The sequence below is a fragment of the Natator depressus genome, chromosome 3 (genome assembly GCF_965152275.1).
Source record: "Natator depressus isolate rNatDep1 chromosome 3, rNatDep2.hap1, whole genome shotgun sequence".
Taxonomy (NCBI): Eukaryota; Metazoa; Chordata; order Testudines; family Cheloniidae; genus Natator; species Natator depressus.
The window spans coordinates 44,634,700-44,650,737 of record NC_134236.1 but is presented as its reverse complement, the minus strand read 5'-3'; the positions used below and the strand labels follow the sequence as shown (position 1 = coordinate 44,650,737).

General features: G+C 38.2%; 1 protein-coding gene across 1 annotated transcript in view; it reads left to right on the top strand.

Annotated features, from left to right (window-relative positions):
• The window catches only part of CSMD1 (CUB and Sushi multiple domains 1), a 1,960,312-nt gene that overhangs the window by 858,621 nt on the left and 1,085,653 nt on the right, over positions 1-16,038 (top strand). Inside the window, exon 5 of the mRNA XM_074947791.1 lies at positions 15,824-16,031. Within this exon, the coding sequence (XP_074803892.1) occupies positions 15,824-16,031 (208 nt within the window). The remainder of the gene's footprint in view (positions 1-15,823; positions 16,032-16,038) is intronic.

The following is a 16,038-nucleotide window of genomic DNA, read 5'->3' as shown; positions in this document are numbered from 1 at the left end:
GATAAATACATTAAAGACAGTGAGGTGCTCAGATATTACAGTGATATAAGTGAATCTGGGCAAAAAAAATGTAAATTCATAGTTTATTGATCAAAAAATGCAGTTTGGGGTCAGCCAAACATATTCAAACATATTCATGAATACAGATCAAAATTGGTGAATAGGTTTTGCTAGATTTTTTTTAAAAACCAGACTGTTTAGTTTCAGTATTTCTGAATTGAAATCTTATGACTTTGTGTTTCAAAATAACATTTCATTTAGAAATTTAGCTAATTTTATTTTAAAATGAGGGTATAAACCACCTCAAAATGAAACAAAGCAATCAAAAAGAAAAAAAAAGAAAACTTGTTTTGAGTCAAACAATATTTCGTTCGATACACCCTCCCTCCATCATGAATGTCTTTCAGTTTGATGAGAGAGAAAATTAAAAAAAGAAAATCCATTTGTAACTGACTTGAATTTTTTTTTCAGTTTGGCCCCCAAAACAAAAAAATGATTTGCTCACTCTGTATGAGTACAGCAGATAGTGGTCACAATTAAAGTGGTGATTGCCAACATTTGGCATAGAATAGAAATGACTGGCAGGTACTGACTTTTTGTTTTTTATAATTCCACTATATCTGGACCAGAATAGCCCAAATTCTTAATCCATTCCCATCTCTAATAGTTTCTGTCAAGAGTATCTTTGATTGAAAGCTTTATTAATCTATATGGAAGTACTTTAAATAGTGAAATTTATAAAAAAGAAGAAAACATCCCAATTATTAAGTTAATAATAAAGACAAATCTCACAAAAATTTCAACCATATCCAGTGTATGTATATTCAGTTTGGAGGAGCAAGGAAACACCATGTATTTTCTTAAATTGAAAACAAGGAGAAAATGTGACTTTTTTTTTTCAAATCTTTCAATTGTAGTAATCTTTTTCTGTAATAATAGTTGGTAAAATTAACACTTCTGTCTGAACTTTTTTAAGTTAATGGTGTCCCTTTAACTGAGCATCAATCTGAAAACACTTTTCTTTTTGATACTCTATAGGGTGCTCTCAAATACCTTCTGTTTGAGAAATATTACTAATTCTAGCAGTATTTCCAATTTTAGGTATAGGGAATATCAGTGGAACTGACTATTTTAAAAACTGGAATGAAATTAAGTACACCTTCTGTACCTAAGTGAACCATACCTTTGAAGAAGAGTCAGATGAAGCCCTAAAAGCCTCTCAAAAGTAGTGCAAGGACTAAATGAACTGCAGAGCCTTGCGTGGGCCCTCTGTAATGGAGTGATTTTTTCCCCCACTCCTCAGAGAAATTATTCAAAAGATACACTGAATTGTATAAGTAGAGACATTGGATTGCTGCATTTTAAATTCCATGTTCAGCTAATTTTGCAATTACTTTCCTTAATATTTTCAGATGCATTAGCAACTGTTGTCAAGTAATTATGTACTTGCTGAACAAAGTGGCATTTCTAATAGAGATACATGACTCAGGCTGGGGAAATTTCAAAAAGGACTTGGTCTTGTATTTCGTTGACTATTCACTTTTCTGAACAGTTGTGGCAGGCTTCAAACAACATCACTAAAAGTATAGTGCTCAAGTGATACTTCATGGAATAGAATTGCAGAGCAGATTCTATGATGTCATTTGAGGAATTCTGGTAGCACCGTGAAAGTCTAGCTAGTGTGTAGTTTTGAGGTAGCTTTGCTACACTGCCATAAAAATATATTTTAAGTTAATTGGACTACAGCATATTTTCCTCACACTGGAATATAATAGTGCAATGAGAAAAATTGTTTTTAGATAGATTTCCTTTTTAATGGAAACCACTTTGCCAGCAGGCTAGAAAACAACTGAAAAAGAGAGAGTTAGCAGGCACATGCCAAAAAGTTGAAGCACTGCTAAAAATTGTCCATGTGTTGTCATAAGGTAAGTCAGAGTAGTCATGGATATTTCTTCTACTACTGGACTGGTTAACTGGGCAGTTTACATACACAAAAAGATGGAGGGGAACGCCTGGATAGCTGTTCACACAATGTACTTTTCTCCTTCTGCATTGACATTAAATCCATTTAAAAAACCACACAAACACAAAGGCCTGACTACAGTACACAGCGCAAAAAAGCCTTAAAATTGGCCAGTTGAGTAATCCCCTGCCCATTGAGTGGAAGGGTCTGAATGGGAAGAAAAACATGAATAGAATTGTCCCTGGGTCAGAGATGGCAAGTTTTTGGAAACTAACTATATCTATTTCTGCAGAACCTGCCAGACATTAAAATACTAGTATAACTTCTCATCTATATGTGTCAGGTCATATGATTCACTTATCTAAACTGTGAATAGCCATGTGTTCTCCTCCATCCTTCCTTCCTTCCCTATTCCCTCCCTAACAGGTGTTATCCTGGTCACATCAAAAATCTCTCATTTGTTCTATAAAGCATCCAGAACATGTTTGAGGGCTATGTAAACAAAAATAATAAACAATTGACCAAAGGGGCCTCCTTCCTGATTCTGAAAACTAAAATTTTGCTTATTTTTGCCATCTTGGAAAATAATAGCATACACATCTTTCCCATAAATACACACGTAACATGCAAGCAATCTATACAAAGAAATGTTCCATTTACACACTTATGCAAAATTTAACTAAAACCATTGTTTTCTACCTTCTTGGTCAGCAAATAGATCAGTTGTTCTAGATATATCAACTTTTCTTGCTTATTCATTTTCTACTGAAAGAACTGTTAGGTCCTGATAACTGTTCTTGCTTCCTTTTAGTGAAAGGATAGTTTTTAATCAATTTCCGCATTGAAAAAGAACATTCAACAGTGGATACAGTGACAGGGATGTTAGAAACAAGCATGCATGCATGCATGCATGCAGAGCCAAATATTAGGAAAACTGGATAAAATAGTATATAATCGCTCAACAAAATCATAAGTTTTTAAGTTCTGTGATTGTCTATACTGAATTATTAACACTAGATTAAGATTGTGCGCAGCACAGTACACACCTTGTGTTCAGTTGTTTCTCTGCAATTTTTGCTTGTACAACTAAATAGATTTCACTCATATTTGCAGCGTCATTGTATCCCTACCCTTGTACTTCTGATTTTTCTAGATTTCTGTCTTCAATACACTTAATAATATTGTTTTCAAGGATTAGCACCTGATTGACCACTTACTTCATGAAACCCTAGAAAACTCGTGTTAATATTTTGGCAGCATTGCCTTTTTTTTTTTTTGTATTTTACCAAAGAAAAAATTGATTTAATTGGTCTACTTTGGATAAGTCCTGAGTCATGTCATTATCTTTGAGTAAAATGGAATATCCTTAATGGCATTAACAATACTTTCTGTAACCTTGCCTGATAGCAACTGCATTATCTCATTTTGAATTTCTGGCCTGAGATACATTGTCAATCTCTTGGCTTTTTTATGAGTTCTTCAAGAACAAGATCATATTTGATCAATAGGTCAACAATAGACTTGAGACCCTGGTAAGACTGGTATAGAGATCCATGAGTTCACATTTGTTATTGGCTTGGTGAAATCTAATCATAGAACATACCACCAGTTTGGGCTATCTGCCATGGTTTCTGATAGTCTGCTCTGAGGTAGGCACTCACAGTGGTGAGCCACTCCAGAGAGCTTTACACTCCTTTTTCAGCCTATGCAGGTTCTGCTGTCCCTCTTCTGGCAAGGACTAGGCATGCTCCAACCTCCAAACCCTCCGAGCATCCCCCTTTGGGTGTCCAGTTCCTTTTCCGCTGGATGCTCACAGTATTTACAAATGTGCTACTCCCAAAAGGATTAGTACACACCAGCTTACCAATTTCACCTCAGAATAACCACTCACTGAGCATACCAGTACTTAGATATGTTGACAGTGAGAACAAATATAACTTTGTTAAATAAAGAACAGAGACTAGAGAAGAACCAGGCAGAGTTAATGGAAACTTTGGGTTACATATAAAATACAATTATACTATGCCTGCTAGACTTTAGACTTAACTAACAGGATACTTTCCTGCTCTAATAAAGTTTAGCTCGCCCAAAGTCTTTTTCCCAGTGATTAACCACCAGAGTGGCTGTGATCGCTGTTCATAAGATAAGCACACTGGCAGCTTCTCCCCTAGGTGAAGGATACTGGGTACACCTGTGTACCCCTATGTATTCAATCAATTCATTGTCTTTACTCGTAAACAAGATGCACACCTTACCATCCCTGTCCCCAACTGCTGTTTGTTGTCGCATTCCCCCCACTCCCACCCCAGTAGACTTCTGTCCTGTATATTTGGCTCCATATATAAATAGACTCACATTGTAAGATACATGCTACACAATGGTTAGCCATGGAGATAGGTGTCTCCTAGCCCTTTCCTGAACAGAACCTGTTTATCGCCTTCTGGTGACTTGTCTTAACTTACATACTTTAATAACATAGTTTTTAGTATAGATGAATAGCTCCTTAAATAAATATAATCCAGCCATACATCTCACAGTGATTAGTACAACCAATGCATTACTGGCTATTTGCCGAGATCTCACATGCCACCCTTTGACATACTATTATGTAGATATCAGACCCAAGGTACACCTGTAAACTCCTATGCATCCCTTATGCCCTCTGCCGGTTGGTATAAGGGATTCCCTATGTTACACTCTCACCCAGGGACTTTGCATTACACACACAGATGTGAAAGAATCTTTGAAAGATTTCCTTCCCCAGAGGAGAACACCAAAGATTCTTGTATCTCTAAGGCACTGGAGCAGACTATTTTGTTTATCTAAATGATCCAAGTCTTTACAGTGTTTGAGCTCGGATTCAAAGTGTCAGACTGGAAGGGAATAGAGACTGGGCAAATCAAATGCCATTCAGTTGTTTGGAGGAAAGCAAAAGAGTTATGCTATACAAGTTTTTTGTGGAGTTGTCATAATTATAAAGGGAAGGGTAAACACCTCTAAAATCCCTCCTGGCCAGAGGAAAAACCCTTTCACCTGTAAAGGGTTAACAAGCTAGGATAACCTTGCTGGCACCTGACCAAAATGACCAATGAGGAGACAAGATACTTTCAAAGCTGGAGTGGGGAGAAACAAAGGTTCTCTCTGTCTGTGTGATGCTTTTGCCAGGAACAGAAAAGGAATGGAGTCTTAGCACTTAGTAAGTAATCTAGCTAGATATGCGTTAGATTCTGTTTTGTTTAATGGCTTGTAAAATAAGCTGTGCTGAATGGAATGTATACTCCTATTTTTGTGTCTTTTTGTAACTTAAGGTTTTGCCTCGAGGGATTCTCTATGTTTTGAATCTGATTACGCTGTAAGGTATTTACCATCCTGATTTTACAGAGGTGATTCTTTTACTTTTTTTCTTCAATTAAAATTCTTCTTTTAAGAATCTGATTGATTTTTCTTTGTTCTTAAGATCCAAGGGTTTGGGTCTGTGTTCACCTATGCAAATTGGTGAGGATTTTTATCAAGCCTTCCCCAGGAAAGGGGGTGTAGGTCTTGGGGAGGATTTTTGGGGGAAAGATGTTTCCAAGCGGACTCTTTCCCTGTTTTATATATTTGTGAGATGCTTGGTGGTGGCAGCAATAAAGTCCAAGGGCAAAAGGTAAAATAGTTTGTACCTTGGGGAAGTTTTAACCTAAGCTGGTAAAAATAAGCTTAGGGGGTTTTCATGCAGGTCCCCACATCTGTACCCTAGAGTTCAGAGTGGGGAAGGAACCTTGACAGGAGTGTACAGGGCTCACCAGCTATGCATAAAAGAGGCGTCTCACGACCATACTCCTGCACGTATATAGACACTTGCTCTGATATGTATCAATAGGAGAGATGGAAGGGCATGGAAAAATATGAAATGCGACCAGGTCAAAGGTGCAGGCAGAGGTTGTGATGAAGTGCCTTGAAAACAAGGACGAGAAATATAGATTTTTATGTACCATGCAATTGAGCATTATAAAAGACTAAACATGAAGAAGGTTGAGGAGATGAAAAGAGGAGATGGCTGAGATGAGAGGTTAGACAATTTTCTACAAATTGCAGAACTTCTCACATAGATAGACAAAAGATGTGTACGCTGCCTAACTCAGTAAAGAATTGGAGGAATCATACACTCCACTTCTTTGATCATTAAACAAATGTGAAAAGCTGAAAAGGTCCTTAAGTTTTCCTTAAACACATTTTAAACACACAACACAGAGTCAACCTGTGGAACTGTTTGTCAGAGGATGTTGTGAAGGCCAAGACTATAATAGGATTCAAAAAAGAACTAGATAAATTAATGGAGGATAGGTCCATCAATGGCAATTAACCAATTGCCAGAAGCTGGGAATAGGTGACAGGGGATGGATCACTTGATGATTACCTGTTATGTTCCCTCTGAAGCACCTGGTAAGGACCATTGTTGGAAGACGGGAAACTGGGTTGCATAGAACTTTGGTCTGACCCAGTATAGCTGTTCTTATGTGTTTCAAAATGCGGTTGTATGTGCAGGAATGATGGATGTAAAGACTTGTTGTAAGTGTTAAAAATGAATCAGTATTCTCAAGTAAGCTAAATACAAGTTGGGACAGCCTTTTAAGCATACAGGGTTCACACAGGTTATAGAACAGTGGTTCTCAAGCTAGGGGCACCACTTGTTCAGGGAAAGCCCCTGGCGGGCCGGGCCAGTTTGTTTACCTACCGTATCTGCAGGTTCGGCTGATCGCGGCTCCCATTGGCCGCGGTTCACTGCTCCAGGCCGATGGGGGCTGTGGGAAGTGGCGTGGGCCAAGGGATGTGTTGGCTGCCCTTCTCGCAGCCCCCATTGGCCTGGAGCGGTGAACCACAGCCAGTGGGAGCCACGATCGGCCGAACCTCTGGATGCAGCAGGTAACCAAACCGGCCTGGCCCGCCAGGGGCTTTCCCTGAACAAGCGGCACCCCTAGTTTGAGAACCACTGTTGTAGAAGACCATTTAATGAAGTGGGCCATTAACACCTCTGCAGTTATCGGACAAAAGGAGGTGTAATAGGCAGCAGGGTGTATTGCAAATTTTTATAATGAGCAATAAAACCAGTTTCTCTTTTAAGTCCGTGGTTTTTAGTGTCCATCAGAGTTATGTATTTTTTGTTGGTTGGCTCATCTTTTGAACATCTTGTACAGGTTTCCTTTGAGAATGAGGGCTGAGAGGTCAGATATAGAGGGATCAACTTTATGAAAAGTGTTCAACCATAGGTAATAGGGTGCTTTTTGTCTTTCATCATTTTTCTGTATGAGTTCCTTTGAGAGTGTATTGCTTGTCTATTTTCACCCACATCGTTGTTTCAGAGCATTTCACTAGATGACATACACAACATGTTATGATAGCATTTGTAGGACCCATGGATCTTGATAGTTGCGCTGTGGGGGGAATTGGTCATTGTAGCAGTAAAAATATGTCTGCAGGTTTTGCATCTGTTCCGACAGGGTCTGTTGCCACTTCGAGTTGGTGTATCCTGATCTGTGGGGAGCTTTCTTCTGATGATGAGCTTAGCTGAGGCGGGGACTGTTTGAAGGCCAAAACTGGGGGATGTGTGTGGGGCGGGGTTTGGGTTGGGAAAGATTTATTCAGGATGTGGTCCCCACCTAATATGGTTTGTAATTGTTTGACTATACCCTGTATGGGTTCCAGTCTGGGGTGACAGGTTACAGCTGGGGGTGTCTTGTAGGTCTTTTTTTTTTTTAAGCATGTTCTCTTGTGGTATGTGTGTGGCCCATTCCCTGGTGCAATCTACTTCTCTGGTTGAGTATCCTTGTTTGGTGAACGCGGTTTTTAGAGTGTTAAGTTATGTATCCTAAACTTTCTATTTAGAGCATATTCTGCAGTATCTGAGTGCTTGGCTCTAGGTAACAGATTTCTTGATGTGTTTGGGGTGGTTATTGGATCTGTGAAGGTAAGTGTGATGATCTGTGTGTTTCTTGTATGTAGTTGTCTGTAGGTTTCCATTCTTGGAGCTGATCGTGGAGTCCAGGAAGTTGATGTTGGTGTTCTAGGGAGAGTTTGATGGATTGGTGCTAGTTGTTGAAGTTGTGGTGGAAATCTATGCGGGAACTTGGGTCATCTGTCTAGAGGATGAAAATATCCTCAATGTGTCTCAGGTATATCATTGGTTTTGTGGTGCATTTTTTCAGAAATTCTTCCTCGAGGTGGCCTATGATGAGGCTGGCATATTGGATAGTCATCCTAGCAACCATGCCTGTTCCCATGTTTTGTTCAAAGTGTTTGTTGTTAAATGTAAAGTTGTTATGGGTGAGGATGAAATGGATGATTTTGGCAATGTGCTTGGGGGGTGGATTTCTGAATGTTGTTCATTGTCTTGTAGATTTGAGGCAGGTAGTAATGCTGTTGTGGTGAGGAACATTGGTGTATAGGAAGGAACATACATTGTGGCGAAGATGGTTTTCTGAGGGAGGTTATTAAGGTTGTGGAGTTTCTGGAGGAAGTGGGTTGTGTCCTGCAGGAAACTGGCCCTTTGTGTGGTGAGTAGTTTGAAGGTGGTTTCTGTGAGTTCTGATATTTCTTTCACAAGAATACAGCGGCCAGATACAATGGGTCTGCATGGTTTCCCTTGTCTGTGTATCTTAGGAAGCATGTAAAATGTCCTTTGTCCTATGACTGTAGAGGTGTTAACTGACCACTTCATTTTAAGTGGCTTCCTAAAACATGTGCAAACTCATTATGCTTAGCAATCTGTTTCATCTTGGACGCTCTGGTTACCTTCCCCTGACTGAGGAAGAGCTCTGTGAATCTCAAAAGTTTGTACTTCCACCAACAGAATTTGGGCCAGTAAAAGATATTACCTCACCTACCTTGTTTTTTCTCATATCTTGGGACCAATATAGCTACAACACTGCAAACAATTGAAACACATCAGTTTCAGCACAGCTATTCCATAACAGCCATGAAACTGACAAGAATGTGAGTTTTATATCAGCACTTCACAGGGTCTGTACCTCTGTGGGAGTCACACTACGTGTACTGCCTTAGAGTCAGGGAAGCCCAGGCCTGGGGCATCCACAGGCCAGGGCTTTCAAGCCTGCCAGGTTCCCAGTTGCATGACAGAAAAAAGAAAACCTGACTATAATGGAACAGTGTAACTGAGTATTTCAAAAGTGCTGTCATATATCCCAATAAGGGAATTTGACTACAGTGAAACAGTGAAATATACTAAGGCTCCAACATGCTCTGCCTGGGCAGGCCACTCCACCCAAAAGCACCCAAGTGATGTAGAAACCTGTCTCCCACAGCAAAAGAGTCATTAACTTGCAATGGGAATTAGGATTCTAAATTGTTTGGAACTTTTGAAATTTTTACCCAAAATGGAAAAAAAAAGAGAAAAATAGTTCCCCTTGAATCTTTCAGTTATGTAGTAATCCTAGGTGTTGTTTTAAAAAAATATTAGTTGAAAACCAAATTGAGACATATGACTGATTTTTAGCAAGTCTCTTTCAAAATGCCCTTCTGACTATAATCCAGGAGTATGGCTTGGAAATGAAAAGGGGAAGCTTGCTGAGTGACAGATTATTTTTACATTAAAATGTTACTTTTAATATTACATGAAACAGCCGTCAGGAGGCTTGAGACGATAGAGATGTGAGTTCTTTGGAAGATGGCAGGTGTAAAGTGGAATAATTTTCAGACAAATGAAGAGAGTTAGAAGGAGAGTAGGACATAAAATCAGGGTATGGGACTGGCTGCAATTGAAAAGATTGAAATGACAAGAATACTGTAGAAGACAAATAGATGATGGGATGCCAGAAAAAAATAATGAAAACATAACCAAGATCAATTCGACCTAGAGATCAACCATCGACTAGATGCTGGGACATTTTATGCAGGAACATGACCATGGTGGGCTCAATGGAAGAACAAGGCATTGACAGAAATGAACGGTGAAGCTTTTCCACTCCCGGTGTCTGAGAAGGTAACGATGTTTTGGCATAAGAAGGATATTATTAGTAAATACTTACTATACATATCTCACTCTCAACAAAAAGAAAACAGTGTTTCTTAACAAATTTGACATTTTGAGAATATGTTTTTATTATTTAAATAATAGGGAGAAACATGACCTCTGGCCCAGTTTCCATTTAAAAGGAAAAATATGTTCTGGTTTTTGTTTTTATAGATTTGAAAGTGGGAATAAATATCCAATGGTTAAAGAACTAGGTGCCAGTTGGATATGAAGTTAATCAATGAGTTATTTGGTAAATATGAAACACTCCACATCATCTTAACACCCATACCCAGTGATGTTTCTAGATTTTATGAATCTGGCAGTTCAACAATTTGTCAGTTGGCCCAGACACACTCTCATTATTAAATTTATATCCCTGAGATATTTACAATGGCAGTTTTAAACATTCAGGTTCATAACATTAATTATTTTGTCTGTTTTTTATATTCATCATTTATAGATTCCCCAATGCAAATATCAACAGAAATGATTACTTGTGATAATTGTATTGATAAGTTTTCTGGAGTTAGGAATTCTATTAGTGAGATACAATTATATGCTTTTCAGGAATGACTTAGGAAAAAATGCCACTTACTAAGGAACTAGTAACTGTTTTAGTGATACTTTTAATAAGGCATGCTAAATAATGCATGCCCATGGTTCATTTAGAACTGTTTAAAGCTGCAATTTTCTTTATTTGATAAGCCTTACATAATGTGAGTGGAAATGACAATATATCACTTGCTGGTGCTTTATGAAATGTCAGTCAAGTTTTTTAATTTAATCTATTCTGTTGCTAGTGATGTTGGGGTAAGGAAAAGACTTGGAGTGACATAGTGGGGAAAAACAGGTTGTGTTTTTATAGCTGACTATGAATTCAGTAATATTTAAAACACAGCTGTGTTTTTATCAGCTATTTTACAGCAGTAACATAGTAAAAATAAATCCTAAACGATCTGTCAAATCAGGACCATGCAGTGTGAAGTAAAATTGAATGGAACAGCCTTGGTAATCTGAATCCAGGTTTTAAATTAAGTTTAAAAGGGTTAGACTGAATTGGTTTAGCTGCTGTTTATTTTATGTGCTGTGCGATAAGCAAATAAGAACAAACTCTCACTTGAGTGACTGCAGTTTATTTGTTATTGTAATTTGTTTAAAGATACATGACAGAATAAAGCACTGGGGAGGGGGCAAAAAAACCCACAACCCAACTTAATTGCTATAAATTGCTGACTGTTAGATCCAGCAAAATTACTGTATGTTACCTAACAAACAAAGACAAAGAAATTCTCTGCTGAGCCTACCCCTCTGTCCTTAAATTTCCCTCATATGCCTGCTTAGCAGGTGATATATTCCTCTTGTAGAGCACTTCATTTTGTATACTGTACCGCTATGGAAGTGCCACATTTGCTCTATAGCTAAAACAGAGATGAGGTTAACACTTTAAGCAGGGATAATACTTCCATGTTAGGTAAGGAAAAGCTAGTCAAAAATGCATAATTGTATTTTGTGAGTTCTCTTTTCCCCCAAAATTTTCCTTTTTGTCAAAAAACTATTTCTGGTTGAAAATGTGTCAGATTTTTCACTGCCTCTAATATAAAGCATGCATATATGTGTGTGTGTGTGTGTATGTATGTGCATGCGTGTATGTAATATATATACACAAAAAGAAAATACTGTGAATTTAGGGAGAAGATATATAGAGAAATATATAAGAGAGAGCCCTTCACTTTGTGTACCCATTTTTGCTGATGCAATCATACTTGGACTGGTGTAAATGATTTCACCACGTGCAGGACAGTAATAAATTAGGCTCAGAATGAATTTCTGCAAATTTTCAACTAAGTCTGTTAATTAGCTCTAGGAAGTCGAACCCGTTTGAGGTGGCGCCTCTTTGAAATTATTTTGGGAAATCTAACCTCTAGCAAAGAAATACTTGAAGCCTGAGGCTTTGTGAATGCTAAAAGAACGTTGTTTTAGTTACACAAGTGCACACCCGTAATGTAACCATGCTGCATATGTTCAAAGTGGGGTATAGATGATAGCTCAATCCTGGAATGTACTAAATTAAGCTGCAACAGTGTGAGCCCTGCTTTGCCTCAGTATAGAGCGTCTATGCTAGGGATTGCGCAAAATCTCTAAAATCAGTGTCCCTGGCTATTTTGAACCTGTTTAAATGTGCCCTTCCCATTCCTAAATGGTGCTCATTGGCTCCAGAGTTCTTAGTAGAGGGAGGAGTTGTTAGTCTGCTCTACTGTGTCTCCCTCCGAGCAGATTTTCTGCCAATGGTGAGACACAGCCTGGATTCCATGGGTTTTTGCTGGCAGGACACAGTGTGTGGACTCAGTCCACTAAACGGAATTCCCCCCAAATGATCAGTTATGCTATTAATTGACAAACAAGGGATCCTTGGGACCAGGACTGTTTGGTCTAGAGAGGGCTGCGACAGAAGCTCTGAGCAATTCACATCTAATCACTGCTGGCTAGTCACCGCTGCCAACACAAAGACAAGGGAAGATGAACCCTGGCCTCCCTTTCAGGTTGGGTCATATCATGGCCTACCTAAAGGGGGCAGTCAGTGCCCAAGAGCTGTCTGTAACTCTGAATCAGCAAGTGTAGCACACACTGTTAGCTGCCTTGGGGGGAGAGGAGCAAACATTATGGTGGATCCAGGCTACATCTAGCTGTAATACACCGTTGTTAACTAAAAAAAGGATACTCAAATTTTGGCCAACCCCGTAAAAAGAAACCCAACGAAACAAAGGACAAGAATAAAAAAGACTGGCAGAATCTGGCATCCCTCAGATTTATTTTTTTTTAAATGATTCAGTCCAACCCTGACATTGGTGCTGACCCCAGTGAAAATCAATATCTCTATATTAGTTTGTGTGCTGAAGTATTGGCACAGAATTTGTCAAGTTAGTTGTTTTCTCTATTGGATTAGAAGATAATATGAAGTGAAGTGTTTGAAATTTACAGGGACCTCATCCACTTGAAATCTAGTGAATTAAAATAGTTCCAGGTAATACGGTTTTACCTGACCCTGACTTCCCCTTCTCATTTCTTGTGGATTTTGTCACTTTAAAATGTTTTTTTTTATTATTATTATTATTTTATTGTCCATACCACTTTAAATTGACTGACTAACTTTACTTGGGAAATAGTGAAACTGAGTATACACAAAGTACTCTAAAATGCACAAGTAAACAAATTAGAAAAAAATAGTGATTTCCCACTCCTCAAATCTTTTCAGTTAGCTGTTATTTCTTTGTTGCTCAAGAGCAGGCACAAATATTTGAGGAAGGATTTAAAGGTTGATAATGTCCCTTTCCATTATGAAAATGTTATATTAGTTACACATGCTGTAAAGAAAGACTTATAGGTTTGGATCCTTACAGGTTTGTACTCCACATTATTTAAAAAAAAATTAAAAAAGAATGTGCACATTTAAAGTTACAAATTATAGTATTGGAAGGGGAGTTATAATTATGGTCTGATTGCTCAGAAAAAAAGGAATGTTTTATTAGTGTGAATCAGTTTCTACAAAAGAGGATTTTGTTAATCATTTAGAAGGAAAAATGCAAACTATTCTCTGAAGCTTGTATGTGTGTATTAAATTTATTGGGGAGGGGGACATCTCCTAATCTGTACAGGAATTTCCAATCCGTATGATAGCCTTTGCTACACACAGTTTTATAAAGTTTTTCATTTTTAAATTCAAAGGCTACTTGGTAAATAGCGAAAGAGGTTGTAAACTCTACCACCTTCTTGATTCCTTTCAAAGATTTCTTTGCCTTTTCCTCATCAAATTCATATTCCTTGTTTTAATCTTCAAGGATCTACATGGCTTTGCTTCTGTGTATCTCTCAGGCCATTTCTTTTCTTTCAGTCCCTTTCTGGCAAGTCCTAGCTCCTAGCGTCTCCCTGTCTCCCAATTCTGTCTGTTTATCTCATAACAGCATCCCTTTGCTCATGCTTCAAGTGAGTTCATTCTCTTTCTTCAAATCTTTCATTAAATTTCACTTCCACTGCCTAGCCTTTCAACTCTGATTTCCCACAACTCTTCTCCCATTCTTGTATCTAGACCCTTTAATTATTTATGATATATATATATATGTATATATATGATATATATATATATATATATATATGTATATAATGTATCCTAATTATCTTGTAAGTCCCTTGGGGCAGGGACCTTCTCAACCTATTTGTTTTTAAAACTTCATATACACCTAAGAGGCTATGTAAAGAAAGATAATAAAATGAGTAAAAATTAAACACGTCTTTCCATGTGATCTTCCACTTATGCAGAAACATTTTCATTTATTATTGCTGTAGCTATGTAGCCATAACACCAATCACCGAAGACAACTTACTGAATTTTTAATTCTCCATACCAATAAGCTACGTGGCTGACATGTTTTTTGTAATTATATATGTATTTATACTGAATGCTAATATTTGTCAGAGTACATTTAAAGCTTTCAATGAAATTTTATGGGGGAAGAATTGCAAACTCCTTACTTCCGAATAGAATAACATTCTTGAGTTAGCGATACATTTCTGTGCTCTGTCTCATGAAGCAAGATAACATATTGTAAGAAAAATATATGCTATTAACTAGGACATGCAAAGTACAAAAGGTTCAGTGAAACTGTTGGTTATTTATAAAAACTTGCAGCATAAAAACCTGTTTATTCAGGAAATCTCTCTAGAAGTGATTTCGACTGTAGTGATCCAATCTACAGTGATGAGCATGATGGAACAACCTATATAGAATAGAAATTGGTTATTACCACAGACTTTCTCGCAAGTTTTGTAGCAATTCTTGGTTTTGGACAGGTCACAAGTCTTCAAGAAAAATCTTTACTGTTGCACTTCTGTCTCCAGTTACGGATGACATAAGGAAGCATAGAGACACATGGCAATGTGGAAGGGGGTAAGGGAGAGGAATTAAATGTGCTAATGTTTTTGAATTGCCAGAAGTGTTTGGTCTGATATAGTTCAAGTTCTGAGCAAATATTTTTTTTATTACTTTATCCTGAACAGGTTGTCCACCCCTGTTATAAACTCAGGTGATCCAACAGCAGGGTGTATTGCATAGCAACGGGGGAAATAGGAGTCAAAGGGCAAAACCTAGCCCTGCTCATGAACACAAGCCCTTCTTGCAGTAGAATTCCTGTAGTTTGGCTCCATGGCCATGAATGAGAGACCAGCATTTTGTGGCCATACAAAAAGGTAGTAATAAAACAGTGGCACTTGGTACTACAAAGAACTACAACATTCCACAAACTTTATGGAAATATCTGACAGCTTTGAAAACTGTGAAGAGAGTTCTTAAAACTCTTTCCAAATGACTAATATAGAAAATCCACAGGCCAGGGTTTCTGTTGTGCTCAGCTTCTGCTGAAAAAATTAGAGGCAGGGCTGTCAGAGAGTCAGCTTTGCCCTGGTGATTCTTTGCCTCAACCCTGACTTTGGTGCTAAGGGATTCTCCACCAGCAGAGCATAGCTGGAATATAGTATGCTTTGGTCTCTCCTTCTCCCTGTCTCTGACAAATACCCTGTGCTGGGTGCTATGCTGACTCTATGCTTATACTGGATTAAACTATGCCAGGGCTATCTCTAATCAGAAAAGACTCAAAGGGGACAGACCAGACCAGAGAATCTGGCTCACAACTGTTACTTTACAAACATATATAAGGTTTTTTACATTTTCCTAAATGTGGTGCATTTTTCCAGTGTAGTGTATACTAGTGGTCAATTTTCCATGGTAATTGAAATGAATGCTATTTTGTTTGCTAAGATAACCTCACTTCATGAGAAATTGTTGTTGTATTCATCAGCTGAAGGTGCTTGTGGAGGAACTCTACGTGGGACAAGCGGAACTATTTCAAGTCCTCATTTCCCTTCGGAGTATGAAAATAATGCTGACTGCACATGGACAATTCTGGCTGAACCAGGAGATACCATTGCTCTGGTCTTTACAGATTTCCAGTTTGAGGAAGGATATGATTTCTTAGAGATCAGTGGAACTGAAGCACCATCAATCTGGTAAGTC